General features: G+C 37.8%; 4 protein-coding genes and 10 non-coding genes across 14 annotated transcripts in view; 8 read left to right on the forward strand and 6 right to left on the reverse strand.

Moving 5' to 3' along the window:
* The first annotated feature begins 437 nt into the window (after nucleotides 1-437).
* Trnal-caa (transfer RNA leucine (anticodon CAA)) lies at nucleotides 438-521 on the forward strand. Its single transcript has one exon. It is a non-coding gene; the product is annotated as a tRNA-Leu (tRNA).
* A 1120-nt stretch (nucleotides 522-1641) lies between these two features.
* LOC136243540 (EARP-interacting protein homolog) lies at nucleotides 1642-10413 on the forward strand. Its single transcript, XM_066035052.1, has 6 exons — nucleotides 1642-1801; nucleotides 7858-7969; nucleotides 8433-8569; nucleotides 8821-8988; nucleotides 9303-9446; nucleotides 10180-10413. The coding sequence occupies exons 1-6, from the start codon at nucleotides 1683-1685 to the stop codon at nucleotides 10355-10357; spliced, it is 858 nt and encodes a 285-aa protein (XP_065891124.1). The 5' UTR covers nucleotides 1642-1682; the 3' UTR covers nucleotides 10358-10413.
* On the forward strand, nucleotides 2388-2471 carry Trnal-caa (transfer RNA leucine (anticodon CAA)). Its single transcript has one exon. It is a non-coding gene; the product is annotated as a tRNA-Leu (tRNA).
* On the forward strand, nucleotides 2625-2708 carry Trnal-caa (transfer RNA leucine (anticodon CAA)). The gene has a single exon. It is a non-coding gene; the product is annotated as a tRNA-Leu (tRNA).
* On the forward strand, nucleotides 3206-3289 carry Trnal-uaa (transfer RNA leucine (anticodon UAA)). The gene has a single exon. It is a non-coding gene; the product is annotated as a tRNA-Leu (tRNA).
* On the forward strand, nucleotides 4316-4399 carry Trnal-caa (transfer RNA leucine (anticodon CAA)). Its single transcript has one exon. It is a non-coding gene; the product is annotated as a tRNA-Leu (tRNA).
* Trnal-caa (transfer RNA leucine (anticodon CAA)) lies at nucleotides 6073-6156 on the reverse strand. Its single transcript has one exon. It is a non-coding gene; the product is annotated as a tRNA-Leu (tRNA).
* Trnal-uaa (transfer RNA leucine (anticodon UAA)) lies at nucleotides 6476-6559 on the reverse strand. The gene has a single exon. It is a non-coding gene; the product is annotated as a tRNA-Leu (tRNA).
* Trnal-caa (transfer RNA leucine (anticodon CAA)) lies at nucleotides 6717-6800 on the reverse strand. The gene has a single exon. It is a non-coding gene; the product is annotated as a tRNA-Leu (tRNA).
* Nucleotides 6932-7015, reverse strand: Trnal-caa (transfer RNA leucine (anticodon CAA)). The gene has a single exon. It is a non-coding gene; the product is annotated as a tRNA-Leu (tRNA).
* Trnal-uaa (transfer RNA leucine (anticodon UAA)) lies at nucleotides 7609-7692 on the reverse strand. The gene has a single exon. It is a non-coding gene; the product is annotated as a tRNA-Leu (tRNA).
* A 4051-nt stretch (nucleotides 10414-14464) lies between the features above and the next one.
* On the forward strand, nucleotides 14465-15767 carry LOC136242275 (uncharacterized). The gene is made up of 2 exons (XM_066033687.1): nucleotides 14465-15622; nucleotides 15693-15767. The coding sequence occupies exons 1-2, from the start codon at nucleotides 14465-14467 to the stop codon at nucleotides 15765-15767; spliced, it is 1233 nt and encodes a 410-aa protein (XP_065889759.1).
* On the forward strand, nucleotides 15734-16757 carry LOC136243543 (uncharacterized). The gene is made up of 2 exons (XM_066035056.1): nucleotides 15734-16561; nucleotides 16618-16757. The coding sequence occupies exons 1-2, from the start codon at nucleotides 15797-15799 to the stop codon at nucleotides 16630-16632; spliced, it is 780 nt and encodes a 259-aa protein (XP_065891128.1). The 5' UTR covers nucleotides 15734-15796; the 3' UTR covers nucleotides 16633-16757.
* A 2147-nt stretch (nucleotides 16758-18904) lies between these two features.
* The window catches only part of LOC136243544 (protein EFR3 homolog cmp44E-like), a 32010-nt gene continuing 30950 nt past the window's right edge, over nucleotides 18905-19964 (reverse strand). The window contains exons 20-22 of the mRNA XM_066035057.1: nucleotides 19842-19909; nucleotides 19749-19786; nucleotides 18905-19151 (exon numbers count right to left, since the gene is read on the reverse strand). Coding sequence (XP_065891129.1) covers nucleotides 19073-19151; nucleotides 19749-19786; nucleotides 19842-19909 — 185 coding nt within the window. The 3' untranslated portion in view covers nucleotides 18905-19072. The remainder of the gene's footprint in view (nucleotides 19152-19748; nucleotides 19787-19841; nucleotides 19910-19964) is intronic.

The following is a 19964-nucleotide window of genomic DNA, read 5'->3' on the forward strand; positions in this document are numbered from 1 at the left end:
GCCTTAGACCGCTCGGCCACCCTGACTGTTGATAGATGTTGAGTTAAACTTTAGTATAAGAAGACTAGGTAGGGCTGATAATCACATTTACTGCATTAGAAGAAAGAATGGCACCAGGCTTATCGTTTTCATCTGTACAGGATCATGGTCTCCTACACTTATAGCCTAAAATATGTAAGAGATTAAAATGTATACCTGAGGTGTAGGCGGCCTCCCTTGTTTTACTAATTTAATATTCCAATCAATTCTTATACTTGTTTTATTAAATCAATACTCAAAATTCAAGTAAGAGTCCTTTAAATGGAAAATACATGTGGCATCTTTTCGGGTATATGTTTGCACATGAGAATACTCAGGCTTTTCTCTGTAATGTATCCAGATCAAAATTGCATAACAGTCACCTTTAAAGTATAGAAATTTAGTTAGCAATATCAACAGTCAGGGTGGCCGAGCGGTCTAAGGCGCCAGACTCAAGATCTGGTCCACTGATGTGGGCATGGGTTCGAATCCCATTCCTGACAATTTTTTTTCCTCAATTTTTTTATCATTTGCAGTACAAAATAGGTCTATTAATTTGATGAAGGAGTTACTCGTCACTCACAATAGTCACCAAACTTTTAAATCGCAATAATTTTGCTACATTTTATAGAGAAAATTTGCCAAATATAAATTCCTTTCCTATCAGTACATATATGCAGTATTGCAGACTATGTACTGCCATGGATAATAATACTAATAGTACTGTATACCTCCAGACGCCAGAGGTATATGTGACCCGCTGAACGAAAACCAGCTGAACTTCTATTATCTATCAAAACATATTGAGGTAAAAATAATAATTTTATGCACGTTTCAATTGCTTCGGTATTTACTGAAACAAAGCTCTAATAAGCTATACACCACCAGATTCTCCTGTTCATTGGGAGTAAAATATCTTTGGTTCGTGTCCGTAAAATGTACGGTATGTATGGTATGTGGGTTATGGGCACTTATTTATGATGCAGTAGAAATAAAGTTTACCGTCATCATTTCATTGTTGAAATGGCCTTCTTCTTTATCCACACGGAAACGTATACTACAGGGAAAACACTATACCTTGATCGATGTGCCAGTTCATGGTGATCAGACTGAGCCAAACCCTGTCTCCGTAGCTTGTTTCAGTTGTGAGTTATGATCGATTAAATAAGTGCCTGTATTTTATTTGTTGTATTGTTGCTATATAAATCGAGTTTATTCCTGTTTCAACTGTCTAGCACTATAACTCCAATATTATTTATTCCAAGAGGCTGAAACTTTGGCTGTCCACTCCTTTGTTACTATAGATAACAGAGAAGCGAATTTGAAGAATGGGCAAAAATGGCTGGTTTTTGCTCAGCAGGTCACATATATTCAGGTACAATGAAGCCTGTTTAATCTGGTCACTTTTGGGCCACAATTTTCTCACCAGGTGGATGGATTAGACAGGCTACTTTGTACCCTATACGTACATGAAATGAGACATTCAGCAATCATCAAGTTGGCTAATGTATAGACAGGGGATCTCATGTGATCTGATTTGACAGGGTTCACTGTAGTATCGTCACTAGTATGACAGAATGTACATGTAATAAATTCATGCAGGAGACATTGTGGTGTAATTACTAGAGTGTGTCTTGTTCTTAGTGGTGGATAATCAGGTAGTGATGGGAGCTTCATTGTGGAAGTTGCCACCTGAAGATATCGAATCACAACTGAACGCCTCCAATGTTGCCATGGAGAAAATATGTGACCTACCACATGAAAAGGAGCAAACTATCAAATGGTTAGCGTAAAATTTGTATGTAGGCTTTATTCTCTGGTAGTGCTTCAGTCATCAAGCATTTTTGAGTGCTTGTATAAGTTAAACCTGAAGCCAGTACTGCACAGACTCCATTGGACACTAGTCATGTACCCAAAATAGATGTGTTAATTTCGATTTCTTTCTCTCTGTTGTAAATTCATAGCTGGCCATACTGTGTAGTAAAGTTTTAAATTGAATTTGCAGACCATGTGATTACCATGTGATTATCATGTGTTTGAAGCATGTGGTTGATGTAAGACAGTGATGCCTTACTTCAGCACAGCATACAGCACCTGGCAAGCTACATATATAGCTTCCAAATGCTTGTGGATACTTGAATAAGTGGTACAGTTTCTAGACCCCAATCAGTAGCTTCCATGTACAGTGTCCTTCTGTGGAGATTCCCAGACTTGTGCTAGTTGTCAGTATACATTTACCACTTTTGTACATGAGTAAATGGAACCAGTCTTCGGTGTGTAAGTATCAACCATTTTATTATGCAATTGGTTGAGTTGTTCTGTCTACCATAACTAAACTTATAGCAAATTATACATGATAGCTTTCAGTAGTCAGGGTGGCTGAGCGGTCTAAGGTGCCAGACTCAAGGTCTGGTCCACTAATGTGGGCATGGGTTCGAATCCCATTCCTGACAAGATTTTTTCTTTTTTTTGTAATCTGTGAAATTGATGCCATTCAGGTCATACATTCATTTACTACTAAGTACTTGACACATTGGAGTTGTTTTAACAATATAAACTATCTACAGCCACTCTTATAGTAAAATTTTGCCTTACAATCATCAACAGTCAGGGTGGCCGAGCGGTCTAAGGCGCCAGACTCAAGATCTGGTCCACTAATGTGGGCATGGGTTCGAATCCCATTCCTGACATTTTCCTTTTTTTTTTTTTTTTTACTTTTTACATAGTTCTACTGCAAATGCTCACACACATGCAAAGGTAGTGTACAGTGTACATGCCACGTACTTGGCTTTAAAGAATTACCATTAATGGGGATAATGCAAACATAGTGACAAAGAAGGGCCACACTGGCATTGTATGGCAGATAGCACTACAACCTACACACAACACTAGTTGTGTAGTGGATATCTTGGGACCATGGGGTGTACACTTATACAAATAGCAACATTATCAATGCGTCCTTAGTAGTGAGGTGCTCTGATTTCAGGGGTCTAAATGTGTGTATACTGGTTCAATCCTGACAAGGTTGACTATCAATTCTTTTATTTTTCCCTTTCTTTCTTTCATATAAATGAAAACACACTACATTATTACTTTCTGCGAAACACAAGCAAAGTGTCTGGATCAAAGTCAAGTCAAGCTACACTGTACCATTATAGTAAAAAAATACCTTCTCCATAAACAGAAAATCAGGGTGGCCGAGTGGTCTAAGGTGCCAGACTTAAGATCTGGTTCACTAATGTGGGCATGGGTTCAAATCCCATTCCTGACAAGATTATTATTTATTATTATTATTATCAATTTTTCCAAAGATGGGTAACACAAAAGGCAATACTGCCTGTACAAGGTGATCCCCAACACAGAACATACATTCACATGTACAATTACACACAAACAAATACAAAAGGAACATGAACTACTTAATAATTACAAATCAATAAACCTAATTACAAAAAAAGATAATGTTTTAACCTAGTCTTAAAACTGCCAGCAGTCCTTTGAGATAAAATTTCAAAAGGAATTGAGTTCCAAAGAAAAGGTGTAGTCACAAAAAATGAGTGCCGAAATGCATTGATAGTTGACGACGCAAGATTTAATGTCAAAGTATGTGACCTCGTAGCCAATGTGTTAAAATGAAAATACCTTGAGAAATTGATGGCAGTTCTTTTATGATAAATGGAGTAGAGGGTCCAGATAGATATATAGCTTCGACGTGTTTTAAGTGAAGGCCATCCCAGTTCACTGATGCAAACCGACGACGACTTAGACCATTTTTGAGCAGCTGCATCCCAAAAGCTTTTAATCCAGCGTGCAGCTCTATTTTGCACCGATTCCAACAAACTAATATCCTGTGCTGTGTACGGCGCCCACACTACGCAAGCATATTCAAGGTAGGGTCTAACCAGTGCTTTGTAAGCACTAACTTTAGCTGCTTGGGTACAACCAAACATAGCACGGCGTATACGGTTCAGGCACTTAGTAGCTTTACTGACTACATATCGACAATGATCATTCCACCTAAGTTTTGAGCTGATTACAATGCCAAGATGTTTAACTTTCTGTGACCATGGAATTGGATGAGATCCAATAAAATACTCAAAGTTGAGTATTTTATTGACAAGATTTTCGAATCCCATTCCTGACAAGATTTTTTTCTTTTTTTGTAATCTGTGAAATTGATGCCATTCAGGTCATACATTCATTTACTACTAAGTACTTGGCACATTGGAGTTGTTTTAACAATATAAACTATCTACAGCCACTCTTATAGTAAAATTTTGCCTTACAATCATCAACAGTCAGGGTGGCCGAGCGGTCTAAGGCGCCAGACTCAAGATCTGGTCCACTAATGTGGGCATGGGTTCGAATCCCATTCCTGACATTTTCCTCTTTTTTTGAAAATCTTCTCATTGAGAATACTCAATGAGAAGATTTTCTTCTCATTTTTAGAAGTACCTTTGCTTTTTGTTTTTTTTTGCTTAATACTTGACATACAAGCATCTGGAACGTGAAAATCATGAACTCAAATTGTCAACTTTTTTTGCTGTCAAAATTTCCTGTCGTACGATGGTAATAATGTGCCTGGGAATAAATGATCAATCAAAGTGTAGCAGTAAAATTTAGCTTAGCGCATATCAGCAGTCAGGGTAACTGAGTGATCTATGGTGCCATACTTGAGATCTGGTCCACTGACAGGATTTATACACTCTGTTTTGCTGTGTATTTCTTCTGACCTAAAAAAAATAACTTGCTACTTTTCTACATGCTTGCAGAGTTAGAGTACGATTGACTTTTGATATATGTAATCACAATCGGTAGTAACTTTTATATTGCGATAACGATAGTATCACAGACACTTGACTTTACACGATACATGACTAATCCAATTACACACTGTGTATCTGCATTGTAACACTCCATTGTTAAAAACTGTAGTGTATTAGAGTCATTATTTTTGTTGTCCACGTTCCACTGGTATTTCACAGTTCTGCTTGCTTCTTTTATCCATGCTTTTTTGCTAAGGTAGGCACAATTTATTGTGATAGCACAATTGCATACTATCATTATCACAACTGCTGCTCACTGTCACGATAATCAATTGAAAGATAGCCACCAAGTTAACATTGGAGGAAGGATTTTAATTAGTTGTGACTAGCATATTTGCGCATACCACATTAAAGTATAGAATGGTGTCAGAAATATCATTACACAAGTTTCGTGTCTGAACGCATCCCAACTATGTATTGATAACTGAAAGGTGAAGTGGTCATTCTGCTTTATTTTCAGTATGTTCTGCCCATTACACAAGCAGGAAATGAAAAACAATACGAGCGGCAATTGCTATGGAAATTACAAATGGTTTCTGTTATTAATGTGATAGTCAGTCCTCACACCATTCTACCCACGAATCAACACCTTTATGGTAGTGGAGAAAGAAATGGGATATAAAGGACAAGTCCATGATGCATGCATTGCAACTGCTGTGGTTGGCAAAAAAAGCATGTCTCAGGCCTAAGCAATGTCATACAGTGAAGAAATCAAGTCCGTAGCTTTAACCATAGTCAAGTTAGTTATGAATGGCTAAGTCGGTAGAAGAATCAGATAAATATATTTTTAAATTCCATAGAAACTTGTTGGCATTTTTGGGCTTGATTGTGCCTAACCAAGCTGTAATGAAGGGAAAGTGAGGCTAGGTTTTGGGTGAAACTTTTGGGAAGGAAATCATCATTTACTACCATGCTGTACTGTCTAGGTTGACCAAAGAAGATCATTAAGTGGAAAAAATCTGGGATTCGAACCCATTCCCACATCAATGGACCAAATCTTGAGTCTGGCGCCTTAGACCGTTTTCCCACCACAACCATTGGGGTTTACTACAAGTTGGATGCATACAGCTTTTAGCTGAATCATACAAACAATTTATTACCCATAGAACTAATGCTTTAAAATGTTACAGTCCACCAAACAGAGGTTGTGCCATTTGTAAGAGTGAATTATTTGGTACAGTATATCTAGAAAACAAATAAGAAAAAGAATTAGAACAAAAAAAAAAGTTGTCAGGAATGGGATTCGAACCCATGCCCACATCAGTGGACCAGATCTTGAGTCTGGCGCCTTAGACCGCTCGGCCACCCTGACTGTTGATAAATGTTGAGCTAAACTTTAGTATAAAAAGGCTAGACATTCACATTACTAGCACAACTCATTGAATTTACCAGAGAATTTCAAAAGAAGGAAACAAAAAGGATCTTGTCAGGAATGGTATTTAAACCCATGCTCACACCAGTGGACAATAATATTATATTGAGTCTGGCACCTTAGACCACTAGGCTACCCTGACTGTTGATAGATGTTGTGCTATTATATTTACTATAAAGATGGCTTGACCCTAGTTATGCAATGTAAATCTGCTAGATTATCTCATATTTATTTAAAAAAGACAGTCAAAAAATAGATTTGTCAGGAATGGGATTCGACCCCATGCCCACATTAGTGGACCAGATCTTAAGTCTGGCGCCTTAGACCGCTCGGCCACCCTGACCGTTGATGGTTGTAAGGCTAAGTTTTACTATAAGAGTGGCTGTAGATAGTTTATATTGTTAATACAACTCCAATGTGGCAAGCACTTGATAGTAAAAGTGATGAATGACCTGAATGGCATCAATTTCACAGATTACAAAAAAAAAAGAAAAAAATCTTGTCAGGAATGGGATTCGAACCCATGCCCACATCAGTGGACCAGATCTTGAGTCTGGCACCTTAGACCGCTCGGCCACCCTGACTGTTGAATAAATGTTGAGCTAAACTTTCATATAAGAAGGCTATAGACATGACTGATAATCACATTACTAGTACAACTCATTGAAGGCACCAGAGAATTTCAGTGAAAGCATACAGATTCAAGATAAGATCTTGTCAGGAATGGAATTCAAACCCATGCCCACACCAGTTGACCAGATCTTGAGTCTGGCACCTTAGACCACTTGGCCACCCTGACTGTTGATGGTTGTAAGGTTAAGTTTTACTGTAAGAGTGACTGTAGATACTGTATACCCAGAATTTTTTGCGGTATGTATATTTCACGGTTATGTACTTTGTCAGGATTTTTGCATTCTAATCAATTTGAAGATTTCTGTTCTCTACTACACAGCTACGAAGGGTCTGGATTGATTTTTACTCCAAGCATCATACCGATTAATAAAGTGCGTAAGAACCAAGTAGCACAGTAGCAGCAATCTCTGTGCGAGGCATAGTTTAGCCTTGCAGTAGGATAACTTCTTTCATGAGCCATGCCGACTTTAAAAATTGGGAATGAGTGATACTGTTTGTAAGCACATGTGGAGTCAACATACTCCTACAAACACTATCACACAACAGGAGCCACACTACTTTCAGTATGATGAGTTGAAGCTTCACGTGATAAAATTTCACAGTAGTCTTACTAACTGCGGAAATTATATACTGCAAAATTTTCCAGGCATACAGTAGTTTATATTGTTTAAAAAACTCCAATGTGTCAGTTGTAAAAAGCAATGAATGATCTATGGCATCAATTTCACAAATTGCAAAAAAAAGAAAAGAACAAAAACTTGTCAGGAATGCGATTCGAACCCATGTCCACATCAGTGGACCAGATCTTAAGTCTGGCGCCTTAGACCACTCGGCCACCCTGACTGTTGATGGATGGTGAGCTAAAACTGTTGTATAAATATCTTGGACCCAACCAAAACCATGTGAAAGGTAACCTTTCATTTCAAAAATTATATACATACTACAGTAGCTGCCATATGTCTTGGTTAATCATCACAGGTATACATTATTATGTTGTGACTTCTGTAGTGCTTTGTGGTGTCCTGTGTTGGAAGGTGCTAACTCGACAAATGCAGTTGACCTGGCCTCAGTTAGTAGCCAGTGTATTAACCTGTGGACTCTCCAAGATGGGCCATGTAAGGTTAGTTGCTTTATAAGTTACAAGTATGGTACATACCTGTATAAACACTGGGTCATAAATTATGGCCAGGGGCGCTACCTTGATGTAAGGTCATGTACAAAAGCTTAATTTGTAGAACAAGGCTGCTAATGAACCCATGACTTGTCACAAGGATGTCAACATCACTGTTACAAGGAGCAATAAGATTTTTCATTTGGTTCACCAGTGAATTATAAGAAATAAACTCCCAGGCATCTATAAAGATAAATACAATATATGTTTCAAAGTTCCATTATTTACATTGAAAATTACTCATATGCCGTATGGCTCAGGCTGGCTTACTGGCAAACACTTAAATAACTGTGATGCTTCTCACCTTTTGAGCATACTGTGTAGTGTGTGCTTTTATGTTTGTATATTGAATGTCTGCATTCATGTAAGTATACATATGTTTGCAAGCTTTTTAACATTTGTTGGTGTTTAGTCACACTCTTCAGTGTTACTGGATGCTAATGGGAGGCAGTCATTCTCCTGTGCTTGCTGGAACCCTCACAGTGACTGTTCCCAGTTGTTGGCTGGAGTAGACAGTTCCATAAAATCCTGGGACCTGCGCACCAAAGAGTAAGAAATAATATACAGTACATACAGTATGTGTTTATTGTAATAAACAGCTGTAAGTACACTATGATTATGTGTCCCTGAGTAAGCTTTTACAGTATGCATGTTCACCGCACATTACACACACACACACACACACACACACACACAAACACACAACAATCACAAACACACATGCACACACAAACTTCCAGCGTGCACATGCTCACTAATTCACCTGTTCAAACTAGTCACCGTGCTGTTATAACACTTAGTTTTAGCTGGACATTGGATAACGGTCACAGTCAGGTGGTCAGAGGAATGGACTACAATCCCAACCAGATGTATCACTTTGCCACATGTGGTGACGACTGCTGTGCTAAATTCTGGGATGCTCGGAAGCTTGACAAACCCCTGATCACCAGACAGGACCACTCTCACTGGTTAGACTATGGTCTACTGTATATGCTCTGACATGTTTTATGTTTATACATTAATTGGAGCCCACTTTATTTTGCCACTTTTTAAAGTCAAACTTTAATTATGTACATACAGTATATGATGCAATGTAGAAATTTTTGGTCTTCTGTTTTGACAGTGAACAAATTTTAGTCTGCCTGGAAGGTAATGTATATAGGAAATCATCATTTATATTCATACCCAATGAAAGTCCTGTATTTCATAGTAATCATTGTACACCTCTGGACAACTTTTGAAAGCATTATTCAACCAATATCTCTTTGGTTTACCTCATCAGGGTATGGAGTGTCAGGTTCAACCCTCACTATGATCAGTTAGTGTTAACCAGTAGCAGTGATAGTCAAGTGGTACTGACAAGACTGGCATCCATTGCTTCAGAACCTGTCAGAGTAGGAGATGATGAAGATGCTGTAGTATACCAGTAAGTGGATGGCTGTGAGCCTGTACATGTACTTTTGTGTGTGCGTATGTTTGTGTGTGTATGTGTGCATACGTACATGTGTGTTGTTTAATTAGGTGATTACAGTGTTGGATTATTCTGTCCACTAACCAACTTGTCTTTATAGAGACACTGTCTCATACAATGTTTAGTGCTCCACATTGCCAAGTTTTCACTAGCTACTGTAGAAATCCAATCAATTTGTATCCACTGTATCTTAAAATTAAATGATTAGGTTTTCATCCACCAATGTTCAAAATGGCAAACATTCACTCACCTGTTCTAGCTTGTTGTTTAACACATAGTAGCTGCAAAGTGAGTCATCAGAGTGGTATCTACAAAAAAACAAACATGCGTGAAGTAAGGAAAACCGTGGGATGAGAAAAGATTTTCTGTTGTCTATTAAATCATTATTCAGGGCCAGAACCAATGGTACAGCCTGGGGGGAGATTGAGATACTCTAATAGAGCATTCAGCTATTCTGATAGAAGTCACTGTACTGTCTAATTACACTACACTTTCAGTAGCCGAACTAATTGGTACAGTAGCACAAAGTTACCAGAACACATTGTACGTTAGCCAAAAGCAGAAAGAGACTTTTAGCTATGCTCTGACCCTGCAATACGTAGAATATTATAACCTAACACATTAATTTTTGCAATTGCAAGAGAAGAGTCAAACCCTTGTAACAAGTATGTGTATCTCTTGTTCACAGACCCCAGAAGGACATGGTGATACAGAAATACGATGAACACGAGGATAGTGTGTACAGTGTGGAGTGGAGCAGTGCAGACAGGTGGACATTTGCTTCTCTCTCCTATGATGGCAGGATGGTTATCAATCATGTACCGAGCAATGAGAAATTTAACATCTTGATGCCACCCCATCAATAAATAGCTATAATCTTTACTGTTGTTAAAATTGTTATTTCAAATGACGTGTATGTTCACCTTGGGAATTTTCCCGCTGGTTTGCATAGGCCATAGCACTTGAGGTGTGAATTTGCACCATTAATTGTGTCGCCGAGTGTAAACCTCGAGTGCCGTGTCTTGTGTCGCTCTTCTATTTTTGCTTGCTGCACGAATAAGACGTGCGGGTGTGCTCTGTGCGGGCGAAAAGACTACTAGCTGGACTCTTGTCCCCAGGCTTAACAGACAGGGAATAAAGAAGAACGCTATACGAAGAAATTTGCGGCCGGTATAAACTACGTGATCCCTATACATAGCTATAATAGACGGCCATGCCCCAACGTCTATCCTGCAAGGTAAGAGTCTGTTGTATCTTGGTGATGTGCTGTATGACAAGAAAGGTGTGAATTCACAAAATTAATTTTGTTTTTAACTGATCATGTTCAATGCGCAGTCTAAGCTGAGCTACTGTGGTGCTTTTATTACTTTAAAGTTTTAATTTTTTAGTGTTATTTTTATAGCTTAAGCCCGCTGTGAACCCTGTTTTAGCTATATGATAGATCATTCAGAGGTTTGTGGGCTGTGGCTGCTGCCTGCAGTAAGCAGGCTTCTACTCAGTCGGCAGCCTTCAGTGCTGGGAGAATTAATTAATGGTACTATACATTTTTTGTGGTTCAACAATTGTTTTGACATTAAAAGTGTACAAAACCGGATTGATCGACAGGGGCTGTGTTGAGTTGTGTTATCTTGTAGTGTTAATTTGTAAACACGTACACTCTGTGCCATCTCAAGCATCTCAAGACATGTACAGGTGGAGGTCACTTGTATAGTGACTTATGTCATGTACCATATCATATTAATTAATGGTAAGATGGTCCTCTGTTGCTTCCAAGTTGAAGCAATTCAAGTGAGATCATAGTTGAGCTGGTGATCTCTGTGCAATGTACTTTACAATGAAACAATAAGCTAGCTGGTAGCTAAAAGCATACAGCATGAGATTGATAGTCCAACAAAGAAATCATAATTGATATGACTAGTATACACTATCACAATTATAATATGACGAGGGGTCTGATACCTTGAGAAATCTCATATGCTCCTGTGGTAGAAAATCTAACTTGTAGCCTCTGTTTTTCTATGTAAATTTTTCTGTAAACAATAATTTACATCAGCAAAATCAACAGAAATTAACTTTGAAATCAGAAATCATGGTGGAAGTCAGGAAATCTCATGCGCAATTTTAGAAGTGTTGGATCCCTCGTAATGTGGTTTACTGTGTTTTGAGATCAACTGCATGATGTACATGTAGCTACTTCTACGATTAAAATATGATTATAGTCCTGCCATAATCAGCAGGTAAGCATCATCTACATTAGGGTATAGTTACAGCTAAAATAGTGACATAATTATAGCTACTAGGTTTTAAACAGAAAATTATTTCAACAGGGAGACAAGCTTTTACAACTGCATAAATAGACCATTCATAGCTACATAAACTATATTAACAGGTTGATTAAAGGTAAATTAATCTGTTTAAATGACAGGCAGGTGGTTGTGCAGCAATAACTGTGAGTGCTCAAATTGAGGGTATATAGAGGAGTATACGAAGTATAGCTTGTTAAAGTTTTGCTAGAAATAGTATTGGCAGCTTACCAAGATGTCAAAGTCATGTAACAGACTTTTGTCTAGTTGATATCACAGAGCAATGAGAAAAAGAGAACTACGTATCTTACCAGTGTATGTATGGGCCCCAGATCATTTTATTTACTATAGCGGAACAGTAAAGTAGCAGTAACGTAGGTTTCATTGTCTCGTGCAGGTTGTGGAAATAGGGGTTGGCTGGGGCCATGGCCCCCTCTTTTACTGAGCAGTATTTAAACAGAACTCTAATAGAGCAGTAACTGTTCTATTAGAACAGTTAATCACTCTAATAAAAATAATGGTCATGATATTATTCTTTAAAAATACTGCCTAGTTACAATAAAAAGAGTGAAATTTCCTAAGACCTTCTATAAAAATTTTCCTGGGGCATTCCCCCAGACCCCCACAAAAGGTATCTGTCTCAGGGGCAGTGGAGCAGGCCAAAGTATAAGGGGGCCAGGCCAGCTGTATGTTGAAGACAACAAAAGGTCACAGCCTGCTGAAAATAGTTGCTCTACACCAATTATATCTTCTTACACATACGTACTAAGTATCTTGCTACACTGCTTCTCTGAATACTGTGACTGCTCTATTAGAGTATCCAGATCCTGACTGTTCTATTAGAGTATCTCGATCTTTTCTTGCAAACAGTAGAGCTGTGACGTAGACCAATTGATTAACTGATTAATTGGCTTAATGGTTATTTTTACATTTTCATTGTCATTTTGTATATTAACTGTGTTTTCTTAATCGAATGTGCTGTTTGAAATAAGAAGTTAGTGGCTTTGTAATGTGTAATTCCTAACAAACAAACAATAAACAGCCTCCTTGCTCACTTTAGTGTACTCTTCATGACCAAAATTGTAAACAATTCTGTGGTCATGTGATCCAATTGTATAATTGGTTGTTGTATGCATAGCCTGATTATCAATCACCCTCAACAATAACCGATTGATTAACTGATTATTGCATAACCGATTCACAGGCCTAGTAAACAGTGTTCCATAAAAGTGGGGGGGGGGGGGGCATGGCCCCCTGTCTCCCCTTCTCCACCGCCTATGATCCGTCTCTGTTGTGGTACCACAGCAAACAGCTTTTTACCTGTAATGCTACATATACTTTTAATAATAATAGTACCTATTAGGCCACATAAACTTAATTATTAGTTTTTCCCATCCCTGCCTGCATCACCATTTTTCTTACCTCATCAAGGATTTTTTGTACCACTGGTAGCTAAGGGAGGCCAATTAGCACCCTTTATAGTTGGTACCTTGCTAGAGCAGTCTAGTCATTTTAGCTAGCTAATTCAGCTATCTAGTTAGTAAAAAATAAAATAAAAAATTCGCACTGCTATTTTGAGTGCAGGAGGATGAGAAATTAATAATTAAGTCTATTTGGCCTTATGTAGCTCATATAACTATGCTCAATATTTTCTGATAGGATAAAAAATAAATTTGCTTTTTCTCAATTGACAATAAATTTTGGACATTTGAACAAATAGTTGGAAGTAGTTTGACTGCATGCTTTATAAAGCATCTCAAATAGCTACCTGGCTGCTCTATTAGAGTTACTGACTATTCTCTGTGATATGTATTTTTACAGCAAAGATTATATGCCACCATAATTGGCGGGTGCCTACTAAGAGCATTTGTAAAGATAATCACACACATCTGAGTGTAATCAGGAAATAATTGTGTAGTAAAAATTGCATGAGGCAAAACAGAGTGTACTTTTAGGTGTTACGAATACAATTATTCCCTAATTGCATGAAAATGTGTGTGATTGCCTACTAATTCCGTAGTGACCATTATTAATAAGACAACCATAGCAACTGTTACTAAGCAACAGAATTTTAAAAATATACCACTACAAAAGGTAAATCTCACCATTGCTATGGCACCAAAATGATGTTACCTTAGCAACAGTTACATAGCAACCGTTGCTAAGTGACCACATTGTTGCTATGTATTGGACATCTATAGTCCATATATTTATATACAGTGGAACTTATACCCTGAGCAATTTAGCCACCTGAATGTACTCCAGTCTCCTTGGTATATGTCAATTTATAACACTAGCATTGATGTTTGATCCACCTAGAATTTAATGGATGTGTTCCTTAAGTCCAACTACTAATAAGCTCTTTAAACAAGACTCCATGCATACACATGTTTTTGGTAAAGGTCTGACTCACCTCTGCAGAAATAACGTGTGGTCCATTATTAAGAGGATTTACTATATTTAGCCATGTACAGTAAATCTTCAGTGTTGTGTATTAATCTTCAGTGTTGTGTACTCCAAAGACTGATACCATTTGAATATTAATGTAGATGTGTGCAACAGCACAAACCCTTCCTTATACAGCACACAATAAAGTGACTATATAGTGTGATAATTAACCAGCTCTGTGTGTGGAACTGACTACTGTATTAGGGTTATCTATTTGTAATCATGCAGGTTTTGCTGCTGGTGACAGTTCTAGTAGGATGCTGTGTGCACGGAGTGTTGTGTGGTGTTGATAATCGGCCAAAGATTGATCCTAGGAAGGTGTGGGATTGTACCGAACTCCATCCTATTGAGACGTGTCATATCACGTTTGTAGTGGAGTCCCTACTATCCATGACCTTCTATAACATCACTGACCACAGGAGAGAATGGAGAGGATATCGAGCTGCCTTCACATCACCAGGAAAGCTGTCTCTACTTCGAGATGATGTACATCCTAGCCTGATGGAGAAATTAGTCATGCCTGCTTCTGTTGATGGGTTCTTCAGGCCAATAATTGCCATAAACACTCAAATGCCAGGCCCAACCATTATCGCCCATGCAGATCAGTTCCTAAGCATTACAGTGTACAATGAGTTACTGGATGTTAAAGGGATTTCAGTTCACTGGCATGGAATGCATCAAATGGGCTCCACAAGGATGGATGGTTTGGCCTACATCACTCAGAGACCTATTATGCCATTTCAAAGTTTTCGATACCAGTTTAAGGCAGCCCCAGTAGGCACACATTGGTATCATGCTCATACTGGTGCTCAGAGGACTGATGGACTGCTTGGTGCACTGATAGTCAAGGAATCAACTACTGATAATCGCTATACCATTGATCTCCCTGATCAACACACTCTCATCTTGACTGACTGGTTCCAAGAAGCTTCGATTGAAGTTTATCAACAAGTCCAGAGTAGAGTGAGGTTTTGGAAAGAAATGCAGACTAAATTAGCTACACACTACACTGTCTATAAAAGCACTTTTGCTCCAGATGGCACGTTGATCGGATACGCACCATTCTGGTCTGCTACCATCAATGGAAAGGGAAGACACTACAATGAGAATGGAGAGGCCAATTTTGCTGATATAAGTTATTTCAATGTGGTTCCCAACCAAAAGTACCGATTTAGACTAATTGGAACTCAGTCAATATATGCTCTTCGGTTCTCAATAGAAGGTCACAAATTAATGGTTATATCTACTGATGGATTTAAAATCAACAGTATAGCTAATGTGGACTATGTCATACTCCACAGTGGTGAACGATATGATGTAGTGGTGGACACTAGTGGTAAAGACATTAGGGACTATTGGATATTAGCAGAGACTTTAGAAGTGGATAATGGTGATCATTTCAACAACCCAGTACCTGTTCACAGAGCTGAAGCTGTGTTACATTATGAAGGATCTGACAAATCTTCCTTACGACATCCGCCTAGAACATGGACTTGTAAAGAATATTCCAAATGTCTTGCGGTGAACTGTCCATTCAAACAGTATGGGCACATAATGAAATGTGTGAACGTTGATGAGTTTAGAAGCTCCTTCTATCATGTTGACCCAAGGATCTATGGCTACACGACTGCAAAGTTTTATGGATTTGGATTTGATGGTGATGCCTCAACTTCAGCCAGCTCAGTGGATGGTGTGAATTTTCGGTTTCCACCCAATCCCCCATTTATTGACCCACTGAGGTATCACCTAGCTACATGTCCTGGAGTAGGTTGTGACCACAACAAGTTGGATTGTTGTTCTTGTACATCAGTAACTCATATTGTGCTAGACAGGGTGGTGGAATTTGCTTTTGTAAATCGAGTTGCCAGCGACAGTAGGTTTGGTTCTCCGCATCCTATCCATATGCACGGGCACAGTTTCTATGTAGTCAAGGTTGGCTACCCCAGCTACGATGAAAATGGCAAATTTGCAGGCCCCAATGATGACATTGAATGTATAGTTCAGTCTACCAAATCATCATGTTCAAAATTCATTACTATAGAAAGTGAAGTGGATGGTAAGAAAACTGTAATACAACGTCTTCAATGGAGGAAGTCCCACAGCCAAAATGTCACAATCGCAGAGTTCAATAAGAACAATGCTCCGATTCGTAAAGATACTGTGATTGTACCATTTGGTGGTTATGTCGTAGTACGGTTCATATCAGACAACGAAGGCCTGTGGTTCCTTCACTGTCATATTGAACCACACCAACTACAAGGAATGGCTGCAGTTATTAGTGAACTAAAACCTTATATACTCACCACTACTGATGAAGAGGTAATTCATTTACTAATATGGTTTAATAGTATTATATATTTTCTTCATGTCCACAGATGTACTCACTGTAGATCAGTCAATGACCTCACTTATAATGAATTAAGTACATACACACACACACACACACATAGAATACAGGCATTATTGTTGCTCTGTATATTTTACTTCACTTTATCACATACAAACCAAGTCTTACATAACATAATATATACAAAACTAAATACAATGTTTTAGAGCGTATTGGGAAATTCATTAGTCACGTGTGTGTACAAAGACTAACAAGTACACAGAAAAATTTGGAATTTTCAACTAGAGTAGGGACCATAGCACATCGATAAAAAGTATTGAAACAAGCTGGAGTAGTGCACAATATTAAATCACAGTAAAACAATAAGAAGTGTTATATCCCTACTGTGCTCAAGATACCATAATGGAAATGCACAGTAGGGATATAACACTTCTTATTGTTTTACTGTGATTTAATATTGTGCACTACTCCAGCTTGTTTCAATACTTTTTATCGATGTGCTATGGTCCCTATTCTAGTTGAAAATTCTTGGTAGGCATCATAGTACAATAGTCAGTACAGTACTTCAGTGTATGGAGATAGTTCTTACATGACAAATATTTTAAAAAGGAAGTCAAATGTACAATATAATTATATAGCTGTCAATTACTTCAACCTTTTCAACCAATTATATCAGTTCTCTTCAAACTTCAAAGTACTATTCATATGTAATTTAATCGTTTTACTATTGCAGTTGTTGAAAAAGAATTATTAGAATCTCCCTGTAGCTACAGTGAAGTTTACCAAGCAAGAATTGATGGTTTGATTGGTCAAAATCATTGTTATATTTATATATCCCGTGTAGGATACATATTTGTAGCAAAAGAAATATTTCTGGTCCACAATATTAAATAAGTATCAGTGTTGATAAATCTCCTGTGATTTTTACTAATTTGAGTGTCCCACCCATACCGTACTATCCATACTTCAAACAAAAGACTTTTTTTATTTATTAAGGCTTTACAGCACAAGTGCTGAAGGTCTGTAAGACACCTGGTCTTATATACAGCCTTGAGAAGTTGCATAAAAGAACTGGGCCTAGGCAGCCTTGCTATCTTAGATCAACACCACTAAATTTGAAACCACATTTTAAAAATGTAAAATAATGCCTCAGGGAGATAAAAAGCAAAATAATGATGAATTTTCAATGCAAAAAATGTTGTAAAGGTCACCAACTATATATATATAATTCATTAGGCCACATAAACTTAATTGTTAGTTTCTTATCCTTGCCTGCATTGCCGTTTTTTTTTTTTTACCTCATCAAGGATTTTTTTTGCACCACTGGTAGCTAAAGGAGGCCAATTGGCACCTTTTATAGTTGGTACCTTGCTAGAGCAGTCTCATTTTGAGTCATTTTAGCTAATTCAGCTACCTAAAAAATAAAATAAAAATCTGCCTTCCCGCACTGCTATTTTGAGTACAGGAAAGAACATTCCAAATGTCTTGCAATGAATCATGCACTATGCATGGAAACTTTACGAACGTTGATGAGTTTGGAAGCTCCTTCAATTGTGTTAACAAATTACCACCAGTTCTGTGGATGGTGTGAACTTTCGGGTTTGCAGCACTTGTTGAACCAGGGACCAAATACACATGTCCTAAATTAAAGCAGCCATAGTAGGGTTGTGACCATGACAAGTTTGAATATTGTTCCTGTGAATAGGATGTGGAGAGCCAAATACTCTATCGCTGACAATGTCATTCACAAATGCAAACTTGACCACTGTTTCATGCATAATGCTTGTCACTGATGTGAAAAACAGTCAGCTACACTGTTAGTCTAAGGTTTCTTTTAATGTTTATCCATTCAATGTATTCAGTGAGATGTTCCCGCAACGTCCACTTGCATAGTTTTTGCATGGTCAAGATTGGCTCCCAACTATGACAAAAATGGCAAATTTTCAGGCCCCAATGATGACACTGAATGTATAGTTCAGTACCAAATCAACATGTACAAGACAGCTCTAGGAAACCATAATACATCAATGCACAGTCAAAATGTCACAATGGAAAGTTTAGTAACTTTCAGATTTGTAAAGACACTGAAGCAGTAGTACCATTAAATTTAGGTGATTATGCCATACAACCCATGCAGGCTAATGGTACCTTCACTGTCACAACACCAACTACAAGGAATGGCTGCAGACAAAACCTTATATACTTTCCACATTCATTGATCTGGGCCTTGTTTACTTTTATTTCCACAGATGTATCCACTATAGACCAGTCGCTACAAGCAGTGACCTTAACACACAACACTACACAGTACAGACTACGTATATCAATTATTATTATTATTGGTGTGTTTGGTGGATTTCCTTATATCAGTAAAAATTTATACATAATAAATACTATACACACATATAGTACAAAACTACCATGCTTCGTATGTACACATGGACAGTCAATATATTTCTTATGGTATGGTAGTAGCAACCTCATCACAAATCTGGCAGGTTCACTTCATATGCTGATTTTGGTGTTATTCTGTTGCCAATAGAGCTGCGTTCAGATGAACCACTGCAAGAAAACACATTTAAAAATAAATAATTTTTTTTAAAAACAGAAGCATGTGTCAAAATTTGAGGCAGGGCTTACTGATGCCACAAGTTAACAATATGAACTTAATTCCTATTGATACTATAGACTCTGAAGTGCCACACATCTACCTAATCCAAAGGTATCGATGGAAATATATTTACCATAATTATCTTTTGAAACATTACATTCTTCATCTACTATATCTAATTCCTTGTTTTCAGGCCAAGAAATCCTACATACGCATTATCACCATAAACTTTAATTTTACAACTCTACTAACATCTACATGGACTACTAAACCGGTTAGAAACTTTTGATGAATCCACTTTGCCAAGCATAGCACCTGGCAGCAGGAATTTTGAAAAGGGGTTTCCTCTACAGCTAAGTGACTGTTATATTAGAGTATTTTATACTGACTGCTTTATGAGAGTATTTCAATCTTTTCACTAAGAATTATTGGCCTACAAGTGTTGCTATCATGTGAAAAACTTGTAAAACCTAAAGGGTTTCCTGTGGAAATCCCCCCAGGTACACCCTTGGGCAGTGTGAACATTTCAAAGAAAGGTGTACACATACCTTGCAAGTATTTTATTTATATCCAATTGTCGGGATGTCTACAAATAATAGAAACAGTAAACCACTGTCAATCAATGATTGATGCTTTCTCACTATTGAGGAAGAAAATTCCATTATACCACCAGGAGAACGTAGTGGTATTGAAGACTCTTGTGCAGAATCTATGAATAAAAATAAATGTGCATACGTGCAACTGTGGAGTTGAGTACATGTGTA

This window comes from Dysidea avara, chromosome 13 (genome assembly GCF_963678975.1).
Source record: "Dysidea avara chromosome 13, odDysAvar1.4, whole genome shotgun sequence".
Taxonomy (NCBI): Eukaryota; Metazoa; Porifera; class Demospongiae; order Dictyoceratida; family Dysideidae; genus Dysidea; species Dysidea avara.